Genomic DNA, 21,903 nt, shown 5'->3' on the forward strand with positions numbered 1-21,903 from the left:
ATATTTTCAATATATTTGAGAATTTTAGGAAACAATATTAAAATGATATTATAAAATTAGTAATTTGGTGCATGATTCTCCGCTTCGCATCGTGCCTTAGCTGTTATAAATTCACTGTAAACCACGGCTTCTTGGGGCTTATTGCTTTAACAAAATATTATTTGAATTATTAGAAAAGTATTCAAATTGAATGTATGTAATATTTGATCTCTAAAAAACGGTTCGTAGGGACTACAAGGAGTTACTTTCCGGGTTCGTGATGTAACAAACCCAGATAAAGATAAAGATAAATATAAATAGATATATAAATGCTGTTGAGGTGAGGGGCAGGACGTTTAGATGCACACTTGAGGCGGTTTATCCAATCACAACACACTGGACCAGCTGACCAATACAAAGACTATCCCAGCCCATTGTATATTTCTGAGGGAGGGGCTTCATAAAAGCAGGAAATGATCAGCTCGTTTTTTCAGAGAATAAGGGTAAATTATGTGAAAAATAATGTGTTTTTTTAAAACAAAAAACAAAGCATGACAAATGTTACACTGCACCCAATAAACACAATCAAGTCTAGAAAAAAAACAGTCAACCATAAAAAAGGTTAAAGGAGGATAATATGCAAACTGCCAATTCCCATATTTTTCCATACCTCCATCCATTAATTATGCAGCAGTTTCTGATCATCCTAAACTATTTTCATTCTTCTGTAGCCCCACAAATTCTTACTTCAGAATCATAATCACATTTGAATTTTTATTTTTTTATTATTCATTTGGTGTATTATTGTTGTAATACATAATCAGAAGTTGAAATTTATAGCAAGAATAAATATTTATAATTTATAATAAGTTTAGTTAAAAAAATAAACACTAAAATCAAATAATCAAAGAAATATGGAGGGACTATAGTTCAAGCAAGTTTTCTTCTTATGGTGTTTGGAGTAACTGACCCTACAGATCAATCTAATTTTAGAATTCTTATCTATGTTAAACAAAGTTCTTCTGCTGACCATTGCTCTCCAGATGTTTCTATCATGGTTTAATATTAAACTGATTTAAAATATGACTTGATCATTTATGATGAATTTATAATTGAATGCAACATTAAAGATTTCAAGACTGTATTTCAAAACAATTTCACAGTGCGTACAACAATAGCTAGAAATAGAATGGAAATGAACTGCACATACTGTTATGTTTGATTGTGAACTTTGTTCCCTTTGGCAATAGATGGATTGGAATAATGTTCTGCACAATTAATCACAGATCTATTTTTTTCCAGCAGCAGTTTAGGCACAATGCTAAATGAGAGTAGTTATGTAAGTTCTAATGGATTCCAAGGTGCTGCACATCAAACTTTAATTTTATTGTAGCTTTCTTGTGACACTACTCATGGCATGAGACGGAAATGACATGAAGCTGATAACCTATTTAGTTGCGAATATCACTAATTTAGGATTTAAGACAATTATATTTGCCAGTTTGCATGAAAGAGACATTTACTGTTTAAAAGAAAAATATCAGTACAGCTTCCTAGTTTAACCTAGCTAAAATCGCACAGTTGCTAATTCCGGTAAAAATCATTTTTTCCTCCTTTGTTATTTTTGCATTGTTCTTGCAGCTGCAGCCTTGTGATTGTCACCATCTAAACAATTTTAACTCTATAAAGGGATGGAAGACCTTGTCTGAAGAACTTTTTCATTGTATTTCATTAGGTTGGCATGCCAAGAGAAATTAGATTTTCCATGCACATGATCTGAACTTGTTCAATTCTGATCTTGAAACCAAGAGGCGTGTGCATTTTATTCAGCTATTTAGTAAGGAAACCAGATTTGTGGTGCTGTAACTCCTGTCAGCTGACAGACACGGGTCCTCTGAAGTCTCATTAATTTACATATTACAGTATTCCTATTCCTTTTTGCCTATGAAGTGCTATAACATTTTCATGCATTTCTGATCCAGATTTTTTTATATTTCATTGTTTATTTGACTGAAAATTACTCACAAAGATAAATATAAAAGATAAATATTTTATGTCAAATAAATATTGTAGAACTGAGTAAAATTATTTTAATGATTTCTCAGATTTTAATCAGACTTTGCAAATTTCCTGATAATTCCGGGTTGTCCATGTTCATGTCAATCCTAATAATAACACACACATTACAAAAAAAGAAAACGTAGCTTTTAATTTTATTTATTTATTTTTGAACTGATTAAAAAGTGCAATCTCCTGCTCAACGAGTGTGAAAAATCAATTTATGTTCTGTTATCTGAAGGAGGGAAGACATGTCCTACTTGTCTTTCATAGGCCTACTAAACTTTATCAGCAACCAATCCAATATTTTTTCCATGTGAGTGAAACAAGTGCACGTGCAGACCCGCAGTGCATAAACTGACAATACACCAAATATGATATTTCTGAACAGCCCCACTATGAATGCCCTCATTCATTCTCAGCTAGAAATATGACGCTGTATACTAACCCCAGTTAACTGGGGAACTATAATAGCAGACAGAATTAAATTCGCCCTATAAACACATTTTGCATATATGTGTCTTAACCTCTGAAAACGGGATAAATCAATATTTACGTTTTATCAATTGCGTGATCATGTGAAAGGAGCATGATGAGGCGGGGCAATGAGACGTCACACCGCAAAGTGACCAATCGCGGCCTCTGTTTTGCGGTTGCTGATTGGCTCGTAAATAGCGAGTCCGCTGTCCATCTCAGTGAGCTCTTCAACAGCCTCTGAATCACAGACAGCACCGAGTCTACGCGGAGTTAGCTCCACAAAAACGCGTCCCCTGCAACCACAACCGCGATATCCGATAGCCGTCTGTGTCGATTATAAGAAAAGATCGTGATAAATTAAAAACGGTCCGGTTAGAGGCAAAAAGGAGGCGTCTGCGCACATCAGCAGCCGTTAGCGGGCTGAGCTAGCAGCATCGCGAGACGTCGGGCTGAATAACTGCGCTTTATTATCCTCATCCACATCAATTAAATTGATCAGTGCATCAGAATCGCAGCGGGTTCGGTGGAGCTGTCCGGCTCTTGCTCGCACTGCAGGCCTGGGTGTGGGTGCGGAGAATGCTAAAGGATGAGTCAGAGGGACACCCTGGTTCATCTGTTTGCTGGAGGGTGAGTAACGTTAACGTTAGCGAGCCTGAGGAAGACTGATCTATCAGAGCTGTCAACTTGATGCCTCTCTCTTTGACATTTATCCGTTATACTTGGGCTTGATTGATTTTAAAATGTAATATCAGACACATTAAATGCAGAAAACCGGTTGATCGTTATAAAAGGTCAGGTAAGTTAGATGCTCATTCAACATTGCTGTGAATTATCTAACGTTAGCTAGCTTCTGTCAGCATGTCTTCAATGCTACAGATGATCGATGCTGTATTTGTGAATGCAAGGTCATGCAACAGATACAGAATCCTCTGGAAGTCTCTAGACGTGGCCGTTTACTGATTTTCAGGAAGTGTTGGTGCTTTGATGCTTTCACTCATATTTTATTGCTATGCAGATTATAGATGAAAGACAGGAAAACCTCGAAGCTTCATTTCCTGTAGCAAATCAGAAGCTTTGTTGTAGACCTGTGGATTCAACTGTCAGCTTGACGCTGGATGTTTGACAGCGATCTCTCTAGTATTAGTACAGCTATTTTTGACTCCATTCTCATTCCTGACTGATCTTTTACACTCTGTGTCTGTGAGGCCCATACAAACATCATTTTCTGCTCTCTCTTTGAATCAAAGGTTACTGCCTCACTAATTTTCACAATCAGGAATGTAATAGAGATATGAGGGGAGTATATCTCTCTTTAACAAGCTTATATCTCTGAAGATCATTTGATGACTCCGACCCTGGAGGGTGATAAGAGGTCTAACAAGAAGCTTATAATAACAGCAAAACATGTGGGCAAAATCCCCTCATGGGTCATATGAAAACATTGTGCTAAATGGGTTTTGTCACATAGTGTCGGTTGGTATTTTTTCAGATTAGTTAATTCATATCTATTACGTATCAGAATAACCGGTGGTGAGTTATAGTTATAAGTTTAACTGTGAGCAGAGAACAGATCATCTGCCACTGGAAATATCTGTGTGATAAACCAATCAATTGTTCTGTGATATTGATAATCACTCGGCATTGGAAATGAGATTCCCTTGTCGGTGCAAAGCAATAATATATACAGATTTACTGTTAATGTACAGTTACTGTTCACCATCTGTTTGATTACATGACATTAACTAACTGCTTGATTTTTACCGTACATTTCTGCCATATAGACATCAACTTGAGATAGTCACCACTGATAAGACATTACTAAATATAATGTAGAAACTTACATTTTCTGTAAAGCTGCTTTGCAACGATTTGCATTGTGAAAAGTGCTATACAAATAAACTTGAATTGAATGTATTTTATACATGTAGGGAAAGCATATGTAAGGTGCTGTAATTGGATACCATGTTTTTATGTAATCAGTCGAAATTGGCAATTTATTATGCAATATTGGATGATAAATAGTGATAGAATGAAAAAAAGTAACGTTCCATTGCCAATTCAAACACCCTTTTTTTCATATTATATTTCAGACTTTTTTTTAATGCATAGTATAAATTTAATTGTAGCGTTCTAAGTTTTTTTTTTTTTTTTAAGTTTTTGACAAAGTAGTTCAGGCTCATAGTAGGGCTGGAAGATATGGCCAAAATTTATATCACAGTATATTTCTTAGTTTCGGTTGATACGATATAATTCCGATATCAATATGAACTCTATTTTAAAAAAGCCTCATAAAAACTGCTAAGAATGTCCGCAACAGATGTCTGTACCTACAAACTTATGAAAAATAAATTTGCCAAGTCTACTAAACCTCCTCCTATAAAACTATATATTTTATATGTTCACCTTTTATTTGTATTTAGCCTTCATACAAACAAGAAATGTGAAATCACTGTCAAATAAACATCTCTGTCTCACCTTATTAATATCTTAACTTCAAACTATAGGCTAACATACATTACTGGTCAAAAGTTTTTGAACAGTATGATTTTTAATGTTTTTTAAAGAATTCTCTTCTGCTCACCAAGCCTGCATTTATGATCCAAAATACAGCAAAAACGGTAACATTTTGAAATATTTTTGCTATTTAAAATAACTGTTTTCTATTTTAAAATGTAATTTATTCCTGTGATTTCAAAGCTGAATGTTTAGCATCATTACTCCAGTCACATGAGAAACCATTCTAATATTCTGATATACTGCTCAAAAAACATTTATTATAATGTTGAAAACAGGTTTTCAGGTTTCTTTGATGAATAGAAAGTTCAGGAAAACAGCATTTATCTGAAATACAAATCTTTTGTAACATTATAAATGTTTTATCAATCACTTTTGATCAATTTAAAGCATCCTTGCTAAATAAAAGTATTAATTTCTATAATTTCTTTCCAAAAAAATAAATAAATTATACTGACTCCAAGGTTTTGAATGGAATAGTGTATAAATGTAACAAAAGCTTTTTGTTTCAGATAAATGCTGATCTTTGGGTCTTTCAATTCAACGAATCCTAAAAACAAATATGTACTCAACTGTTTTAAATATTGATCATCACCAAATCAGCATATTAGAGTGATTTCTGAAGGATCATGTGACACAGAAGACTGGAGTAATGATGCTGAAAATTTAGCTTTGATTACAGGAATAAATTACATTTTAAAATATATACAAACACAAAACAGTTATTTTAAATATTAAAAACATTACAAAATTTTACTGTACTTTGGATCAAATAAATGCTGGTGAACACAAATACATTGTAAGTGGCCAGATAGAAATACTGCTCAATGCAAAAAAAAACATTTGTGTACAATACAAAATAAATGTACATATTGTGTTCATGAACAGTACCACAAGTGTTACTTGTGTGGGACCCACTAGGCCAGTTTGGTCAGATGACTTTTGACTGGACTAGTTTGGTTCAGGTCCTGTTTAAAAGGGACATTTTACTTTAGCCAAGATTTGTGTCACTTTTCTCCTGGGAGTTTCAGCGCTCTGAACACTGCTGTGTAAACTTCAAGTGCAAACTCCTTTTTTTGGGCTTCAAAACTACTAATCATTGACCAGGGGACTTCACTTTGAAACATTTGCAATCACCTATTTCATCTTGAATTTCGGAAGAAATTAAATGCAGCTTCTTTCTTCTCTTCCCGGACTACTTCCCCTTTTTTTCAAAAACAAAACTCCTTATGTAATATTTTTTTTTTTTAAAGAGTAGAATTCTGTAAGTATCTGTGAATAATAAAAATCTAGTGGAATTTCTCTAAAGGCCTCTGCAGGGCATTTTAGTAGGAGTGACAAATGAGATTTGCTCGTGAAGTCTGCATGATCATACTGTTCATTGACCAACCAGAGAGAGAGCGAGAGAGTGAGTGAGCGAGTGTGTGTAAACCTTAGCAGCAACAAACCAGAGAGCTTCATATCTGGGACAAAGTTCACAGCTGCTCTGTGGGTCGGTCTTTTGAAAGGCGGCACAAAAAATAGACATTGAGAGATGCAGAGTTTAGAACACATGAATTCAATTCTGAGGTCAGCAGGTTTAGTGCTATCAACATTCAGTTCTGTTTTTGTCAACTTTGCACACATAAGCAGGGAATCTGTTTATGGAACTTTCTATTAATATGATTTGACAGTTGTCTTGCCCATCCTTTAACATTTAGTGGCATAGCTGTAGGTTTCTTGTTTGTACTTGATTTCTATCCTTGGCAAAGTTGATAAGTAAAAACCCATCATGATGAGGAGTGTCTGTGGTTTATACACTATTTCAGCTGTTTTAGGTCTTTTTCCTCTTGTAGGTGATTGAGGGTCTTGTCTAGACCTAACCTTTGACTTGTTGCATGCTGGGCCCACATTTTTTCCCTCCCCATTCTGTGTACATGCACACAAGCAAATACATGTTAAACTTGACCACATATGTTAGTCAAGGCTGCATTCACAAGTCTAATCACTATGCATGTCAGCAGAAGGAAAAATGCTCTGACTTCAAAAAGAAATCAAAGTCCATTAAATGCCAGAATATAGTGGTGTGTAAAAGGAGTTTTGCCATCACAGAAATAAAATGTTAAAATATATTAATTGGAAAACAGTTACTCTAAAAACTCTAAAAATAGTATTTCACTAAATTGGTGAGCATAATATACTTCTTTCAAAAACATTAAAAATGTACTGACTCTTACTTAAACAGCAGTGTATGTATATTAATTTGATTTGCTGTATATTGTTATGTTGTGTACAAATGAAAATAAGTATCTGCCTTATGTTCAATTAGAAAAACTGTGGAAATCATGCTTGATTATTTTTAATTAACTAGTATTTATTTTCAATTTCTACTATGTAAATAAAAGTGGATACTAATATTTACTCTCTGTCTCTAGCTGTGGTGGCACTGTAGGTGCAATACTGACATGTCCTTTGGAGGTGGTGAAGACGAGGCTGCAGTCTTCTTCGGTGACTCTTTACATCTCTGAGGTTCAGCTCAGCACTGTGAATGGGGCCAGTGTGGCCCGCATGTCCCCACCGGGCCCTCTGCACTGTCTCAAGTGAGTACTTCAAAACCCAACCTCACAAAATTTGGTTTATCATGCTCCAGGGTATTTAAACCAGTGTTAAGATGTTCCAAAAATAACATGTGAAAACTGGCAAAAACACTGCAGCATATTTCTATAGAAAATAATACTTGTTGGTGCCATAAACACTAGAAATCTCTTGTTTAAAGGATGTTGATGATCAGGATTCTAGTCTTTGAACTTGCAATCAAAGCTGTTCTCTGCTCAGTCTCTCTGTGGGTCGAGTGTCAGAACAATGAGAGAAAGATGGACAATGGTTTGAATGCCAGCAGAATACCTGCATCTTCCTATGTTCTGCTAAAATGGTTGCTGGCCTACCATGAAGGGCAGTCAAAATGCTTTTCTAAATGTTAGGCTGTTAGATCCAACAATAACAATGTTTTGAGCCAGTTGACGACTGTCACTTTCCCAGTCATCTCTATCCCATATATTAATTCATCATTTGGATGTGTTTTTATGCTTTTAAATCTAAACATTTGGATTAGGTGAGAGTTGTACATAGACAAGTATTTGTGAATAAATAGCTGTCGTGAGGTTGCATTATAGAAATATTGCAAGTTGAAAACCTAATAATGTATGTGTATAACTTTTTACACTGAATAATAGTTTTCAATATAAAAATGTATTTCTTGTTACAAATTGTTGCAAAAAATTCTGTAAAAGGCTTTGTACAGTCATTCACATTAACCTGTGCTCATGAATTGAATAGATAAAGGTGTTATATACTAAATTCAAACATTTTATATTCTGAATTTGTTTTTTTCTTTTCTAGTATTTGGCCCTATGAGACTAGTATAGCTGCGAGAGTATACTGCAAGAGTGCTCTGCATGCCACATTTGGTAGTATTTTGCTACTCTGGCAAAATGTTGCAATGCTATGGTGCCTGGGTGTAGTTTTGCTGTCTTCTCTGGGATTGGAAGCACTTTTTTTGGCCTCCGGCAAGCAGTGCTATTCATGCCTATTATATTACTCCAGAATCAGAGGGAAAAAGTTTGAAAAGTAGGTCAGGAGAAGATAAGCTACAGATGCAGTGTTGTTCTTTTTTTAAACAAACTTTCTGAAAGAGGAATTCTAGAATAATCTGAACATGTCCATTTCTGAAGGCAAAACATTAACTTTCTAGTTTGTGTAATACTGGTCAGCACAACTCCTTCCTTTCTCTCAATTACCTGCTTTTTCTCAAACCCCTCAGTTGGTCTGAATAACTTATTGAAGATGGTGAAGCAAATGATGAATGTCATGGCAACAACATGTCACATTGTTAAATCTTGCACCTATTGCCATAATGAAAGGGGTGCTAGCATCCACTAGGCTTTCACATATGCACTGCAGTGGATTCTTCTGCTTTTACATATTCTGTTTTAACTTTCTCTCTCTATCTCAGGTTAATACTGGAGAAAGAAGGTCCTCGCTCACTCTTTAGGGGGCTGGGGCCCAACTTGGTGGGAGTGGCTCCATCCAGGTATGACCCATATGCAAAACACAAATGCTATAGAGTGCAGCAGTGCCCACCCACTTTTTCAGTGGCTGAAAATATTTTTGTAATTTATTGTTCACATAGGGATTTTAAAATAGCCACAAACCAACATTACAAACTATTATAAACTTGAATTTAAAAAAAAAAAAAGTTTTTGAAAAAAATGGTTTCTGTTTGACTTTTTGCTTGTTTCGATTCTCTGATTTGTAGATATTTCTACACAGTCATGGATAATATAGTATTTTACTTGGAAATTCCACTGTTAAAAAACGTTTGTTTTTGGATTTGTGTTCCTCTCTGTTTCCTGTTGGGATTTGCTGCATTTCCTCACTTCAGTCGAGATGGAAAAGAAAAAATATTGTTTTTCCCCCTCAGACTGTTACATAAGGGGCCCGTTGGTCACATCTCATTGCTCTAATCTAAGTGTATCTTCACCAGGGGATCATGTCACTGTCTTATTACGGACTAAACTGACTATGGGCCTTCTGTCACACTGTTCACTTAGTTCTTGACAGTTAAGAGCTTGCTACTCAACTGTAGAGTGGATTCCTAAATCTATTGCGCTCACTTAATCAGTTCCAAAACCTAGTGAACTATGAATGCAGCATTTTACAAAAGTAAAGCTACTATGTTTAGTAGCGTTTCTGGTACTGTGATTGCATTCTTTGCTCTGTATGAGTCTAGCAACTCATTAACTCCAGTGAATATTCCCTGTCTCCCTTATGAATCAGTTATGCTTTGTTCATTGACTGCAGTGTGTATGTCATCATTATGCTACAGAGACTAGCAGCTCTCATGCCCTCATTCACATGTCTGCAGTTTAATCGCATTTAAATCGGTATGTGGGAGATGGTGTTGAAACTAAGCCACTTAAAATGTCTGTATTTTAGTGTTTGCACCCTTTTCATGCTGCAGGAGGTGTGTGTATATCCATCTGTGCACATGTCCTCTGCCATCACAGCTGGAATGGCTGCCATGTGACTGTTTCCGTTACGTAAAGATTAAATGCACACATATGTAAAAGAAAATAATATAATAAAATAAGGCTTAGTATGTGCTTATGCCATAATTAATTAGAATAATTAACTCTGAGTAAACCATAATTAATTGCAGTTTTTAGATTTATCCGTTTTGAGATTATATAACATCCTCTCGTGAGGGCCATGTTATTTCGTTCAGATGGCCAAATTAAGCCGTTCACCAAAATACAGCATTGCGCTCACACGGGATTGGCAGATATTTTGACTGGGTTCTGATTGGTTGTCAGTCAAATGTGGAATGATGCTGATTGGTTGTCGTTTTGAAGAGGCGGGAGGTAGTATGTGTTTATAAGCATCTCATCAGGAAACAAATGGCTGCTTGGCTTGTAGGCAGGTTGCTCACCTTAAAATTTGCCCTTGTTGTGTGCGTGTGGGAATTATGTAACCTGGATTTAAAGTAAAGGGCAAAAAAAAAAAAAAAACTCCCAGTGAGAGGCTTAAATCCTACATCGGAAGTTTTCATTTGAATAATCCTGATGATTTTTTTATTTTTTTTCCTGTGTGTTTCAGCATTTGTCCTAAGAAAATAAATCTGGTAGCTAATACAGGACATGTGATATGATGAGCATGACATACTTTTGCCCCCAGATAGCTTTGTCATGTTTTGTTTTGTTTTGTTTTGTTGGAAACAATAATATAATTGTTGTTATAATTGGGATAATGTATAGTCAGCCCTAACCCCTCTCTTAAAATATTAATGAAAACAACATAACCATAGAAATAGTTTAAATTTATTCTATTTTATTTTTTGTTTTGCTTTTTTTTTTTTTTTTTTTTTTTTTTTTTTTTTTTTGGTTTTGTTTGGTATTAATGCAAATAATGTAACCATAGAAATAATGTTTGTTTTTCTTGATTTGTTTAGTTTTGTTAAAAACTGTGTAATGAGGGGGATAATGTACATTCAGGCCTAGGTCTACCCAAAAACATTCATGTGAAAACATATCTAAAAAAATATGTTCTCGCAATAAGTAAATACATCTTTTTTTCTTTTACTTCTGATACTTTTGTCAGACATTACTGAACATCGAAACCAATTAATGTTGGTAATTCCTGTTTTGTCCACAGAGCAATTTATTTTGCTGCCTACTCCACATGCAAAGAGAAGCTGAACAATGTTTTTGATCCTGACTCCACACAGGTGCACATGCTGTCCGCTGGTTTAGCAGGTAAGAGTCCCAGCTGCATCTTTCATGTAAATGCATTTTTGACTTAAGTTTGCATTGGCTCTTTTTTGTTGTATTTCACACACTGAACTAAAATGATACTCACCTCTTAGTGTGCACAATCCAGAGATTGCAACAATGTTTGTTAGTCGCTTTTGTTTTTAGCCATGACAGCCTTATTACGATAAAATGCTTTGTCCTAGTGACCATCTTGTATAAATGGGAGAATTTAGCCATGGTGTTTTGGGTTACCTTTTTCAAGGTATGACAGCATTTAGACCGAAAGCACAATTGAAGACTTTCAGGATAAAAATGTTATCTTTGAAGCAGACATTTTTGAAGCTAATCATATTAACAGTCTGCCAAACAGATTGAAAAATGTAATTATTAATTTGTAAAAAGTAGGCTACACAGAAAGAAAACCGAAAAAAATATACATTTAAAAAAAAAAAAGAAAGTCATTTGAGAGCATTTCTACTAAAGCAAATAGACTAATTTTCAAGCATGTTATATCTGCTTGAAAGCTTGTTAGCTATATTGCAAGAAAAGTCCTTAAAGTTTGGGTTGTGCTTTCCTTTCCCAGTTTCTTTTTTTCCTTTTTTGTTTTCTTCTACTTTTTGAGGGCTGGAGGACATAAGTCATTACATGCCAGTGTGCTACTAAACAGTCTGGCTTCACACGCTGTCTGTGCTGTGTGTAGTAGCGGCCGCTAGCAGGGCACTACGCTAACATGTAGAGTGCCATGCGCGGTGGGCAGCGGTCCTCGCAACTGACACGGGCGGGATCGGGACGCCTCAGGTAGTCACGTCTCTACTCACCGGTATGATCATGATTCTCCTAATGATAATGATTATTAATAATGATGATGGTTATTTAAATTAATGTAGCCACTGTAGCTGGCTTGCAGTTCTTTTTTTTTTTTTTTTCTTCTTTTTTTTACCTCCTTGTGATTACGCAGTTTTGACACATGGCCCCCTTGCCAGCCTGTAACCCTCTGTAAAGGTAAATTCAGTGAAAACTTCATGCACTTCTTTTTTTTTTTTTTGTCATTTAATTTCAGTCCTGCATGCTAACCTTGTCATTCAATTACAGCACATGTAGGTTGTGTTATTTTGTGAGACAGAAAGTGCATTTGTCACTACGTAAATATTCCTAGCATGTTCTGTCTGTGCGCTGAAGATAAGAGAAAGAGGGGCCACACGGCCTGACAAACTCCATCTTGCAGCACACATAGCCCTTACATTACAAAAGTGGTTAAATATAGGTCCCTGAAGGCCTGCAATGGAAAATTGGCATCCGATAAGGGAGAGGCTTATGAAATATTTATTACATGTGCCGCTCTCTCCTCTCAAAAGCACAGGTGACTTTTTTTCTTTTTCTTAACGGCTGTCTGTATCAGCATCAGTTTACAGTTGCCGCTAGCACAGTTCCTACAACCTGATGCATGTCACGTATGGCCCACACATTGTTCATCATTGTGGTTAGGTAATGACTGAATCATATAAATCATAAAAGTCACAGCAAGGCCTCTATTAACCACTTCAGGCCGCTGAAGACTCCAATGGTGTAATCATACAGAGCAGTCCAAACTCTGCAATGAAAATCAATTCATTTTAAACCTGAACATTACATTTTTGAAAAATTATATTAGAGATAAACTAACATTCTTTAGTTCAACAAACTTTTTTTTAATTATTTTATTCAGCAAAGGATGCATTCATTTGATCAAAAATGAATTTTCACAGATTTCTGTTTTAAATAAATGCTGTTCTTTTGAACTTTATATTAATCAAAGAATTTTGAAAAAATGTATCATGTATGCCACACAAATTTTAACTACAGTGGGTACGGAAAGTATTCAGACCCCCTTAAAATTTTCACTCTTTGTTATATTGCAGCCATTTGCTAAAATAATTTGTTCCTCATTAATGTACACACAGCACCCCATATTGACAGAAAAACACAGAATTGTTGACATTTTTGCAGATTTATTAAAAAAGAAAAACTGAAATATCACATGGTCCTAAGTATTCAGACCCTTTGCTGTGACACTCATATATTTATCTCAGGTGCTGTCCATTTCTTCGGATCATCCTTGAGATGGTTCTACACCTTCATTTGAGTCCAGCTGTGTTTGATTATACTGACTGGACTTGATTAGGAAAGCCACACACCGGTCTATATAAGACCTTACAGCTCACAGTGCATGTCAGAGCAAATGAGAATCATGAGGTTCGAAGGAACTGCCTGAAGAGCTCAGAGACAGAATTGTGGCAAGGCACAGATCTGGCCAAGGTTACAAAAAACATTTCTGCTGCACTTAAGGTTCCCAAGAGCACAGTGGCCTCCATAATCCTTAAATGGAAGACGTTTGGGACGACCAGAACCCTTCCTAGAGCTGGCCGTCCGGCCAAACTGAGCTATCGGGGGAGAAGAGCCTTGGTGAGAGAGCTAAAGAAGAACCCAAAGATCATTGTGGCTGACCTCCAGAGATGCAGTCGGGAGATGGGAGAAAGTTGTAGAAAGTCAACCATCACTGCAGCCCTCTACCAGTCGGGGCTTTATGGCAGAGTGGCCCGACGGAAGCCTCTCCTCAGTGCAAGACACATGAAAGCCCGCATGGAGTTTGCTAAAAAACACCTGAAGATTCTCTGGTTTGATGAGACCAAGATAGAACTTTCTGGCCTTAATTCTAATCGGTATGTGTGGATAAAACCAGGCACTGCTCATCACCTGTCCAATACAGTCCCAACAGTGAAGCATGGTGGTGGCAGCATCATGCTGTGGGGGTGTTTTTCAGCTGCAGGGACAGGACGACTGGTTGCAATCAAAGGACAGATGAATGCGGCCAAGTACAGGGATATCCTGGACGAAAACCTTCTCCAGAGTGCTCAGGACCTCAGACTGGGCCGAAGGGTTACCTTCCAACAAGACAATGACCCTAAGCACACAGCTAAAATAATGGAGTGGCTTCACAACAACTCCGTGACTGTTCTTGAATGGCCCAGCCAGAGCCCTGACTTAAACCCAATTGAGCATCTCTGGAGAGACCTAAAAATGGCTGTCCACCAACGTTTACCATCCAACCTGACAGAACTGGAGAGGATCTGCAAGGAGGAATGGCAGAGGATCCCCAAATCCAGGTGTGAAAAACTTGTTGCATCTTTCCCAAAAAGACTCATGGCTGTATTAGATCAAAAGGGTGCTTCTACTAAATACTGAGCAAAGGGTCTGAATACTTAGGACCATGTGATATTTCAGTTTTTCTTTTTTAATAAATCTGCAAAAATGTCAACAAATCTGTGTTTTTCTGTCAATATGGGGTGCTGTGTGTACATTGAGGGAAAAAAATGAACTTAAATGGCTGCAATATAACAAAGAGTGAAAAATTTAAGGGGGTCTGAATACTTTCCGTACCCACTGTATTTTCAACATTTCTAATGATAAGCAATGTTTCTTAAGCACAAAATCAGCATATTAGAATGAATAATGTTCTGAAGGATGTGGCACTGAAGACTGGAATAATGGTTGCTGAGAATTCACCTTTGCCATCACAGGAATAAATTGCATTTAAAAAATTGTATTAAAGTTATTTTAAAAAATATTAAATATTTAATGATATTTTTATATAATAATATTTTGCAATGCTGCTGTTTTTACTCTCTTTTGATTTTATTTTTTTAAAATTGTGAATTTTTGGGTGAAAATTGGTTATCCTAATAATATAATTTGTGATTTAAATATTAGCCATATTCATTTTTTTTAATTTATTTTTTATTTTTTTTAAATCTCTCTAATATGCATCAACATATTCAACATGTAATTTTTTGAAAGTAGTAGTTTTCAAATAGCAAAACCTTGATTGAATCTTACCAGAATTCCCGCTTCAAAATTGTACTCCGCAATGATTTTGCCAACAGGAATGACAAGGTTAGTATTGGACTCTTACATATACTGCCTCTGACCCTCCTTAAAGTTATTGTTGATATAAACTTCGATCCTAGATTGATTTTGTAGCTGTTTATATGACCCAGCATTGCTAAAGTTCAGATATGATCAAGATAAATAGTGTTACTTCAGCAAGATCAGCTTTGTTCTGTACCTTAACATTTAAAATGAGAAACACTGGTCTAATGATGTCCTTTAAAACTCAAAAATTCACTTTCATCTCGCTCTTGCTCTGTCTCTCTCTACCTCTCTTACCATCTTTCTCCGTCTATCCATTCAAAAAGAAAGGAAAATGAAAGCACTCTTAAATGTTTGGGATGGAATGGTCATTGTTTGATGTATTTGGTGGGTGGGGCTTGGTTGGGGAGGTGGGAGGGATTTAATGGGAGGTGGGCAGGGTTTATTGTCGTGTTCCACTCCCTCATGGGTTTGACTTGACTCTGAGGGGCATGTGGACTGCTGCTTGTGACTGTGGTACAGAAAAGCCTGTGTCTATTTTAGGCCTTTACTGTAGCTTTCACCCTGCGTGAGGGTCTGTGAGCCAGCCTGCTCTGCCCCCCATATCTGCAGGCTTCGTCCTGCAGCTGTGAGGAGAGGAGCTTTGCCCCTCCCCTGTGAGTACTCGTCAGAGACACACTCTCTCTCTCTCTCTTACTCTCTTGTACCGATCTGTCATCCCCCCCCCCCCCTCCCTACACCAGTCAGTTGCCTTAGGCCTCTTACCCTCTCTAGAGCTTCTACCCTAGCTCAGTAGACTTCTTTTGGTTTGTTTAGCCTAAGAAAACACTGACGTTTTACACTGTACTGTTAGAAACGCACATGAATATTTTCATCTTCAATTGCCATTGTCTTATGCCCTTTTGGTTTTTTTTTGTTCGGGGATATTTTGTGCACCCACAACACAGGCTTTGTGCTTCATTTTGCTGCACTTGAATAGATAAACCAATTGTTCCCACCAACAACAGGCAGAATATTTTGCTGTTGTTTTTAATCTTGTGAATACAGGGCTAGCACACATATTAGAAATAGTCACCTAAAAAGAAAATTTTCTGAAAATGTACTCTCCCTCAGGCCATCCAAGATGAAGATGATTTTGTTTTTCATTGGAACAAATTTGTAAACATTTTGCATTACATCTTGTTCACCAATAAATCCTCTGCAGTGAGTGGGTGCCGTCAGAATGAGAGTTCAAACTCAGACGTTAATTGATGGACAGGAGTCGTGTGGATTATTGTGATGTTTTTATCAGCTGTTTGAACTGACGGCACCCATTCGCCGCAAAGAATCCATTGGTGAGCAAGTGATGTAATGCTAAATTTCTCCAAATCTGTTCCGATGAAGAATCAAATTCTGTATCTTGGATGGGCTGAGGGTGAGTATATCTTGTTCATTTTTGGGTGAACTATTTCTTTAAATCTCTTAAAACACACATAATCTTAATTTGCATACACATACATCAACAGCAAACATAAAATAAATTCAGCCATTGTTGTGCTAATGTCATTTACTAATATTTTGTCACATCTTCCAGTCTTGCCAGCATAGTACTCGCATGGCATGTGAATCAACAATCACAGCGGTGGTATAATTCAGTGCCCATGCTGTGAAAAACGTAAATAACAGTTTTTTTTTTTTTTATTATTATTTGGCTGTAGTTATGTAACTTAATAGTGGCTCTTTTTCACTTAAGACTCTTTTTTTTAAAGATGTTTATCTCATTTAGCTTCCACTTGATCCATAAAATACTGCTTAATTCAATGAGGATAGGACTAAATATTTAAGAAGTAAAGCTACATTGGTTTCAGAGTCCTGTTATAGATGAAAAGCTGCTTAATGCTTTAGCTAAAAGGCCTTATTTACTGCTGTGGCCACTCTAAGATGTGCTTATGGCTCTTACCCGAAAATATTAAATAAGTGCCTAGTGGATCTGTAATGGCTTCCCTGACATCAGATAGTAATCGCTGTTAATAATGCTGGGCATTCCTGAAGAGAACATGTAGTCCCTATCACACTGTTGGTGTTTGAGATTGGTATGATATGCTGAAATGAGGTCAACAAGATTCAGATTTCACATTTTAAAGTGGAACAAACAGGCCATAAGCATATTTTACAGATGTCCACGGCACTTCTCTGAAGTGTGGAGTTTCTTTAGGGAAAGTTTGTCTGTTTTAGAGTCATTAGACCTGCTGAATGTCCTGTGCTCTGAGTTACTCTTACATTATCACTTCCAAGCCTGATCTGGAACACCTCTTTTTCCCAGGGTTCACTGCCATCACAGCAACCAACCCGATCTGGCTTATAAAGACTCGATTGCAGCTCGATGCCAGGTAAGTAATAACATATGCTGTACACTATCATTCAAAAGTGTAGGGTTGATTTTCATCATGTTATTGAAACAAGTTTATTAGGCTCATAAAGGCTGGTCAATAAAAAAAACAGAAATATTGTGTGAAATTATAATTTAAAATTACGGTTTTCTAATTGAATGTCTTTTCAAATGTAATTTATTCCTGAAATGGCAATGCTGAATTTATAGCAGCCATTACTCCAATGTTCAGTGTCACATGAACATTCAAAATGTTTGAAGTAAAATATATTTTATGGGACATTGAAGGAGGGAAGATTATGATCAGATTTCTGACATTTACCACACGTGTTTGTCTTTCTCCAGGAACCGAGGTGAACGGCGCATGAGTGCATTTGAGTGTGTCCGGCGGGTTTATCGGTCAGATGGGTTACGGGGATTCTACAGGGGCATGTCTGCTTCTTATGCTGGCATATCAGAGACTGTCATCCACTTTGTCATCTATGAAAGCATTAAACGCAAACTCATAGAGTCCAAGGCCAACGCTAACATGGATGATGAAGATGAATCTGTAAAAGATGCTTCGGACTTTGTCGGAATGATGCTGGCTGCTGCCACATCCAAGACTTGTGCCACCTCAATTGCTTATCCTCACGGTGAGGTTTTTTTTTTTTTTTTTTTGTAAACGTTGTTAATTTTTGTTAGTTATTTTATACCAACTTCCAAAGTTTGTTTCTCTGACAAATAACTTTTTGTTAACTTTCTCTCTCTCTTTTTCTCTCCCATGACAGAGGTTATTCGTACCAGACTACGTGAGGAGGGCAGCAAGTATCGTTCGTTCTTCCAAACTCTAAATATGGTGTTCCGGGAGGAGGGTTACAGAGCACTGTACCGAGGCCTCACTACTCACCTGGTCCGACAGATCCCTAACACTGCTATAATGATGTGCACCTATGAGCTGGTGGTCTACCTGCTCAATGGTTAACAGACGGAGAGAGAACAGGAAAGAGAGGGAGAGAGACGAACAAGGTGAGAAAGCAAAAGCTAGATGGAAACCGAGAGAGCGATTGTCCCAGGCTTAGACCAAAGGAAGTAGAACAAATCCTAGAAACGCATTGTTAACCCAGACCCCCGAAGGGGGGCTATAGTCTCCAAGAACCAGAGGGATTCAAGCCTGTCAGACTGGAGAGTGTTTCAAAAAAGTATGAGCGATGGTGAACAGATACGCTAAAGCTGTCTGTCTATTTGTTTCAAAATGTTTTATGAAAAGTCCGTTTTGAAAGGACAATCAAAGAGGAGAATGCTTGAAGAAAAAACTAAAGCCTGAATGGGCTGGAAAAAAAGCTCTTTCAAAAATCATTTTATCTGAGCCATTGTTTTAAATAAAAGAAAAACAAACCTGTCAAGATCTGAAATGACTGAAGGTCTTTGAAGAAGAAAATTAAAAAAAGCAAGCACAAGAAAGTGTTTTTCAGATGTGGCACAATAGCACTACTGTAAATGATGTTTTTCTTAGTTCACCATTTCATAAAGATGACGTTTTGCCTTTCCAGAATTTGTTAGTTCAAGCATTCTCCTCTAGAGGTCACCTTCCACTCTTTCCAAACAGGCAGATGGTTGTCCCCACACAAATGTTCATGTGCTGTTGTTAAATTGACGGTCACGTGATCCGTGGCCTCTCATGTGCTTCAAACTGAAGTGTTTCTTCGTTAGGTTCATGTTAAGTTTAACCATACTTATTTTGTGTGTGTTTTTTCGATGACCATACCGTTGTCCTAATATCAGTATAGTTTATACTTTGGGGTGGTATTTTTGAATTGGGAGATGTTGTCCTGCTTATGTCACTGGGCCTATTTTAACTGAGATGGAGCATTCTCGAGTTTATCGCCACCGTTCACTGCTGCAAAGCCTCTACTTGAATCCCAGGTGTCGGCAAGAGCCAGAGATGAATTTACCGATGGCTAAATGGTAGTGGCTAATGCTAACCCTGAGCATGTTGCCTACAAACAACATGCCACGTCGTGACGACATTATTAGTCGTAAGGCAATAGTCATTTTTCCACTTTTGTGTGGGAATACAAGCTACAGAATTGTTTCCCAACATGCTGATTCCTCTAACAGTGGCTTCTGACTGACCGTTTATGCACTTTGTGGCCTGTCTAGGCTTGCGCAAAAAAAAATTTTTTTAATTTTTTTTCTGTTTAGAACAATTTTGATCTTGTATTGTAAAGCATAGTATTACTATGTAAGCAAGACAGTGTTTTGCTGAACAGTTCCCTTTGGACGTTATTGTACAGTTCAGTGTACTAAACTTTTAGTGAAGGATATTCTTGTATGTGTATATACTGTATGTATGCATATCAAATATCCAGTGTTCATAACTTAATCCTCTGATTATGCAGTAGTATTATTTGAATGGCTGCATTCGTTTGATAGATTTATCACAGAAGGATGTTGTGAAACTCATTTGGTTGGATGTTGTCTTCTTTTTTTTTATATATATATCATTTTGTTTATCACTCCTCATTCTGGCCCTGGACTTGCTTGAAAAGGAGTCACTTTTTTATTTTTTGAAGTGTTTTCATCTCGCTTGTTTGTTTACATTACTGTTGTCTGTACTTTCACACCCTCATGATATGAAGAATCTCAGACTGTTCATGTTAATGATTTAGACGTTATCCACATTTCCACAGACGGTTCGTTACCAACATTTGGGCTTATAACTATAATTACTAAACTATAATTTAAGGTAATTATATTAAACCTCATGTTGGTAGATCCCATACAGAGCCTCAAATGGTCCTGTGAGTATCTTTTGAATAGTTTTTTTTTTTTTTTTTCTTCAAGCAGCAAATACGTGGTTTTGGTAGCATCCATCATTCATAAGCAGAAGTGATATGTTTTGAGTTTTCATGCATTTCAGTGTCTTTTCTGTCCAGTTCAAGTCCATTTGGTTTTCTAAGTCACCGGTATCTGTAATGCTGCTAATGAAGCTCTGGAATACCGTAATGCTCATCACCACACATTGGATTTTGTTATTCATAATGCACACAACATCTTCAGATATTATGCAATTAATGCTGGACTCTCAGTCGGCGATTTGCTAAATATTGCTCTAATTGATAAACAAAAGCATTTGTTTTTGAAAAACGGGCGTGATGTTTTAGTGTAATTAGAATAGTTAGACTATCGTTGATGGATTTGTAAAATTAGTGCATAAATAGTTGTCGTATCTAAAGTCGTAATGCCCTTGTGTTAGAAAGTGATCTCTTGCAACATAAAAAAAATGCACTTCACAGTCTCAGAGACTTTAATGGCATTACAACGAAATTCAAAAAGGCATTTTCAGAAAGTGATTTTGGAATATTCAAGTGTCAATGTTGGACTGAATGGACAGACTTGAACATTCTATTAACTGAGCCTAACCGATTGACAGAAATATTGAACATGGTGGTATAGATTAATCATTTCATCTTCATTTAAGGTTTAATGGCATATTCAGCGATTTTCATATATGGTGTCTGTATAACATGACCAACACTAACAAATTGTATGTCAACACCTGTTTCATTTAATTTTTTTTTTTTCTTTTCTTTTTTTTAAAGTCTAGTTGTTTTTATGGTAAATGTGGCCTATTCTTTGCTGGTTATGTGATTTATCATACCTCTTTTTGTACAAACTGTCAATAAAAACAATGGAAAACCCATGTTGTCTCTAATGTCTTTTAAAGGCTAAAGAGTTTTAATAGACCAAAATAAAAATCCAAACTGGGTTTGTTGATATCAGATGAAGGTATTATGGTGACCAACAAACACTGATGAAATGTCTTTTTCTTTCTAGTCTTTGAATACATCAAAGGACCTGAAATCACTGTTTAATCTACTGTATTGACTCTATGTCCATCTATACAGTTCAAAAGTCTCTTAAGCTTAGCAAGACTGCATTTATTTGAAAGTAAATACAGTAAAAGAGCGATATATTGGAAATGTTTTTTTTTTTTCTGTGATGGGAAAGCTGAATTTTCAGCATTCGTGATTCCAGTCTTCAGTGTCATATGATCCTTCAGAAATCATTCTAATATGAGAAACATAAATATACATTTAGCGTATTGTTGAAAATATATTAACTCAATTTTGATGCATCTGTTTAATGTATCCATACTGAAAAAAAAAATATTATTATTACTGACTCCAAATGGTAGTGTATGGGTAAATAAATATAAATGTTATTCACATAGTCTCTGGTGCTGATGTTATTCGTCGGTGCTGCCAGAGGATGGCAGCAAAACATAAAGGATGCTGACTGTGTTGACATACCCGCAGCCACATGACCATG

General features: G+C 36.5%; 1 protein-coding gene across 1 annotated transcript; it reads left to right on the top strand.

Annotated features, from left to right (window-relative positions):
* The first annotated feature begins 2,695 nt into the window (after nucleotides 1-2,695).
* Nucleotides 2,696-21,274, top strand: slc25a36a (solute carrier family 25 member 36a). Its single transcript, XM_079380244.1, has 7 exons — nucleotides 2,696-3,141; nucleotides 7,443-7,607; nucleotides 9,020-9,097; nucleotides 11,218-11,318; nucleotides 17,524-17,590; nucleotides 17,935-18,224; nucleotides 18,360-21,274. The coding sequence occupies exons 1-7, from the start codon at nucleotides 3,101-3,103 to the stop codon at nucleotides 18,551-18,553; spliced, it is 936 nt and encodes a 311-aa protein (XP_079236370.1). The 5' UTR covers nucleotides 2,696-3,100; the 3' UTR covers nucleotides 18,554-21,274.
* Nucleotides 21,275-21,903: the final 629 nt, after the last annotated feature.

The sequence above is a fragment of the Barbus barbus genome, assembly GCF_936440315.1.
Source record: "Barbus barbus genome assembly, chromosome: 26".
Lineage (NCBI taxonomy): Eukaryota > Metazoa > Chordata > Actinopteri > Cypriniformes > Cyprinidae > Barbus > Barbus barbus.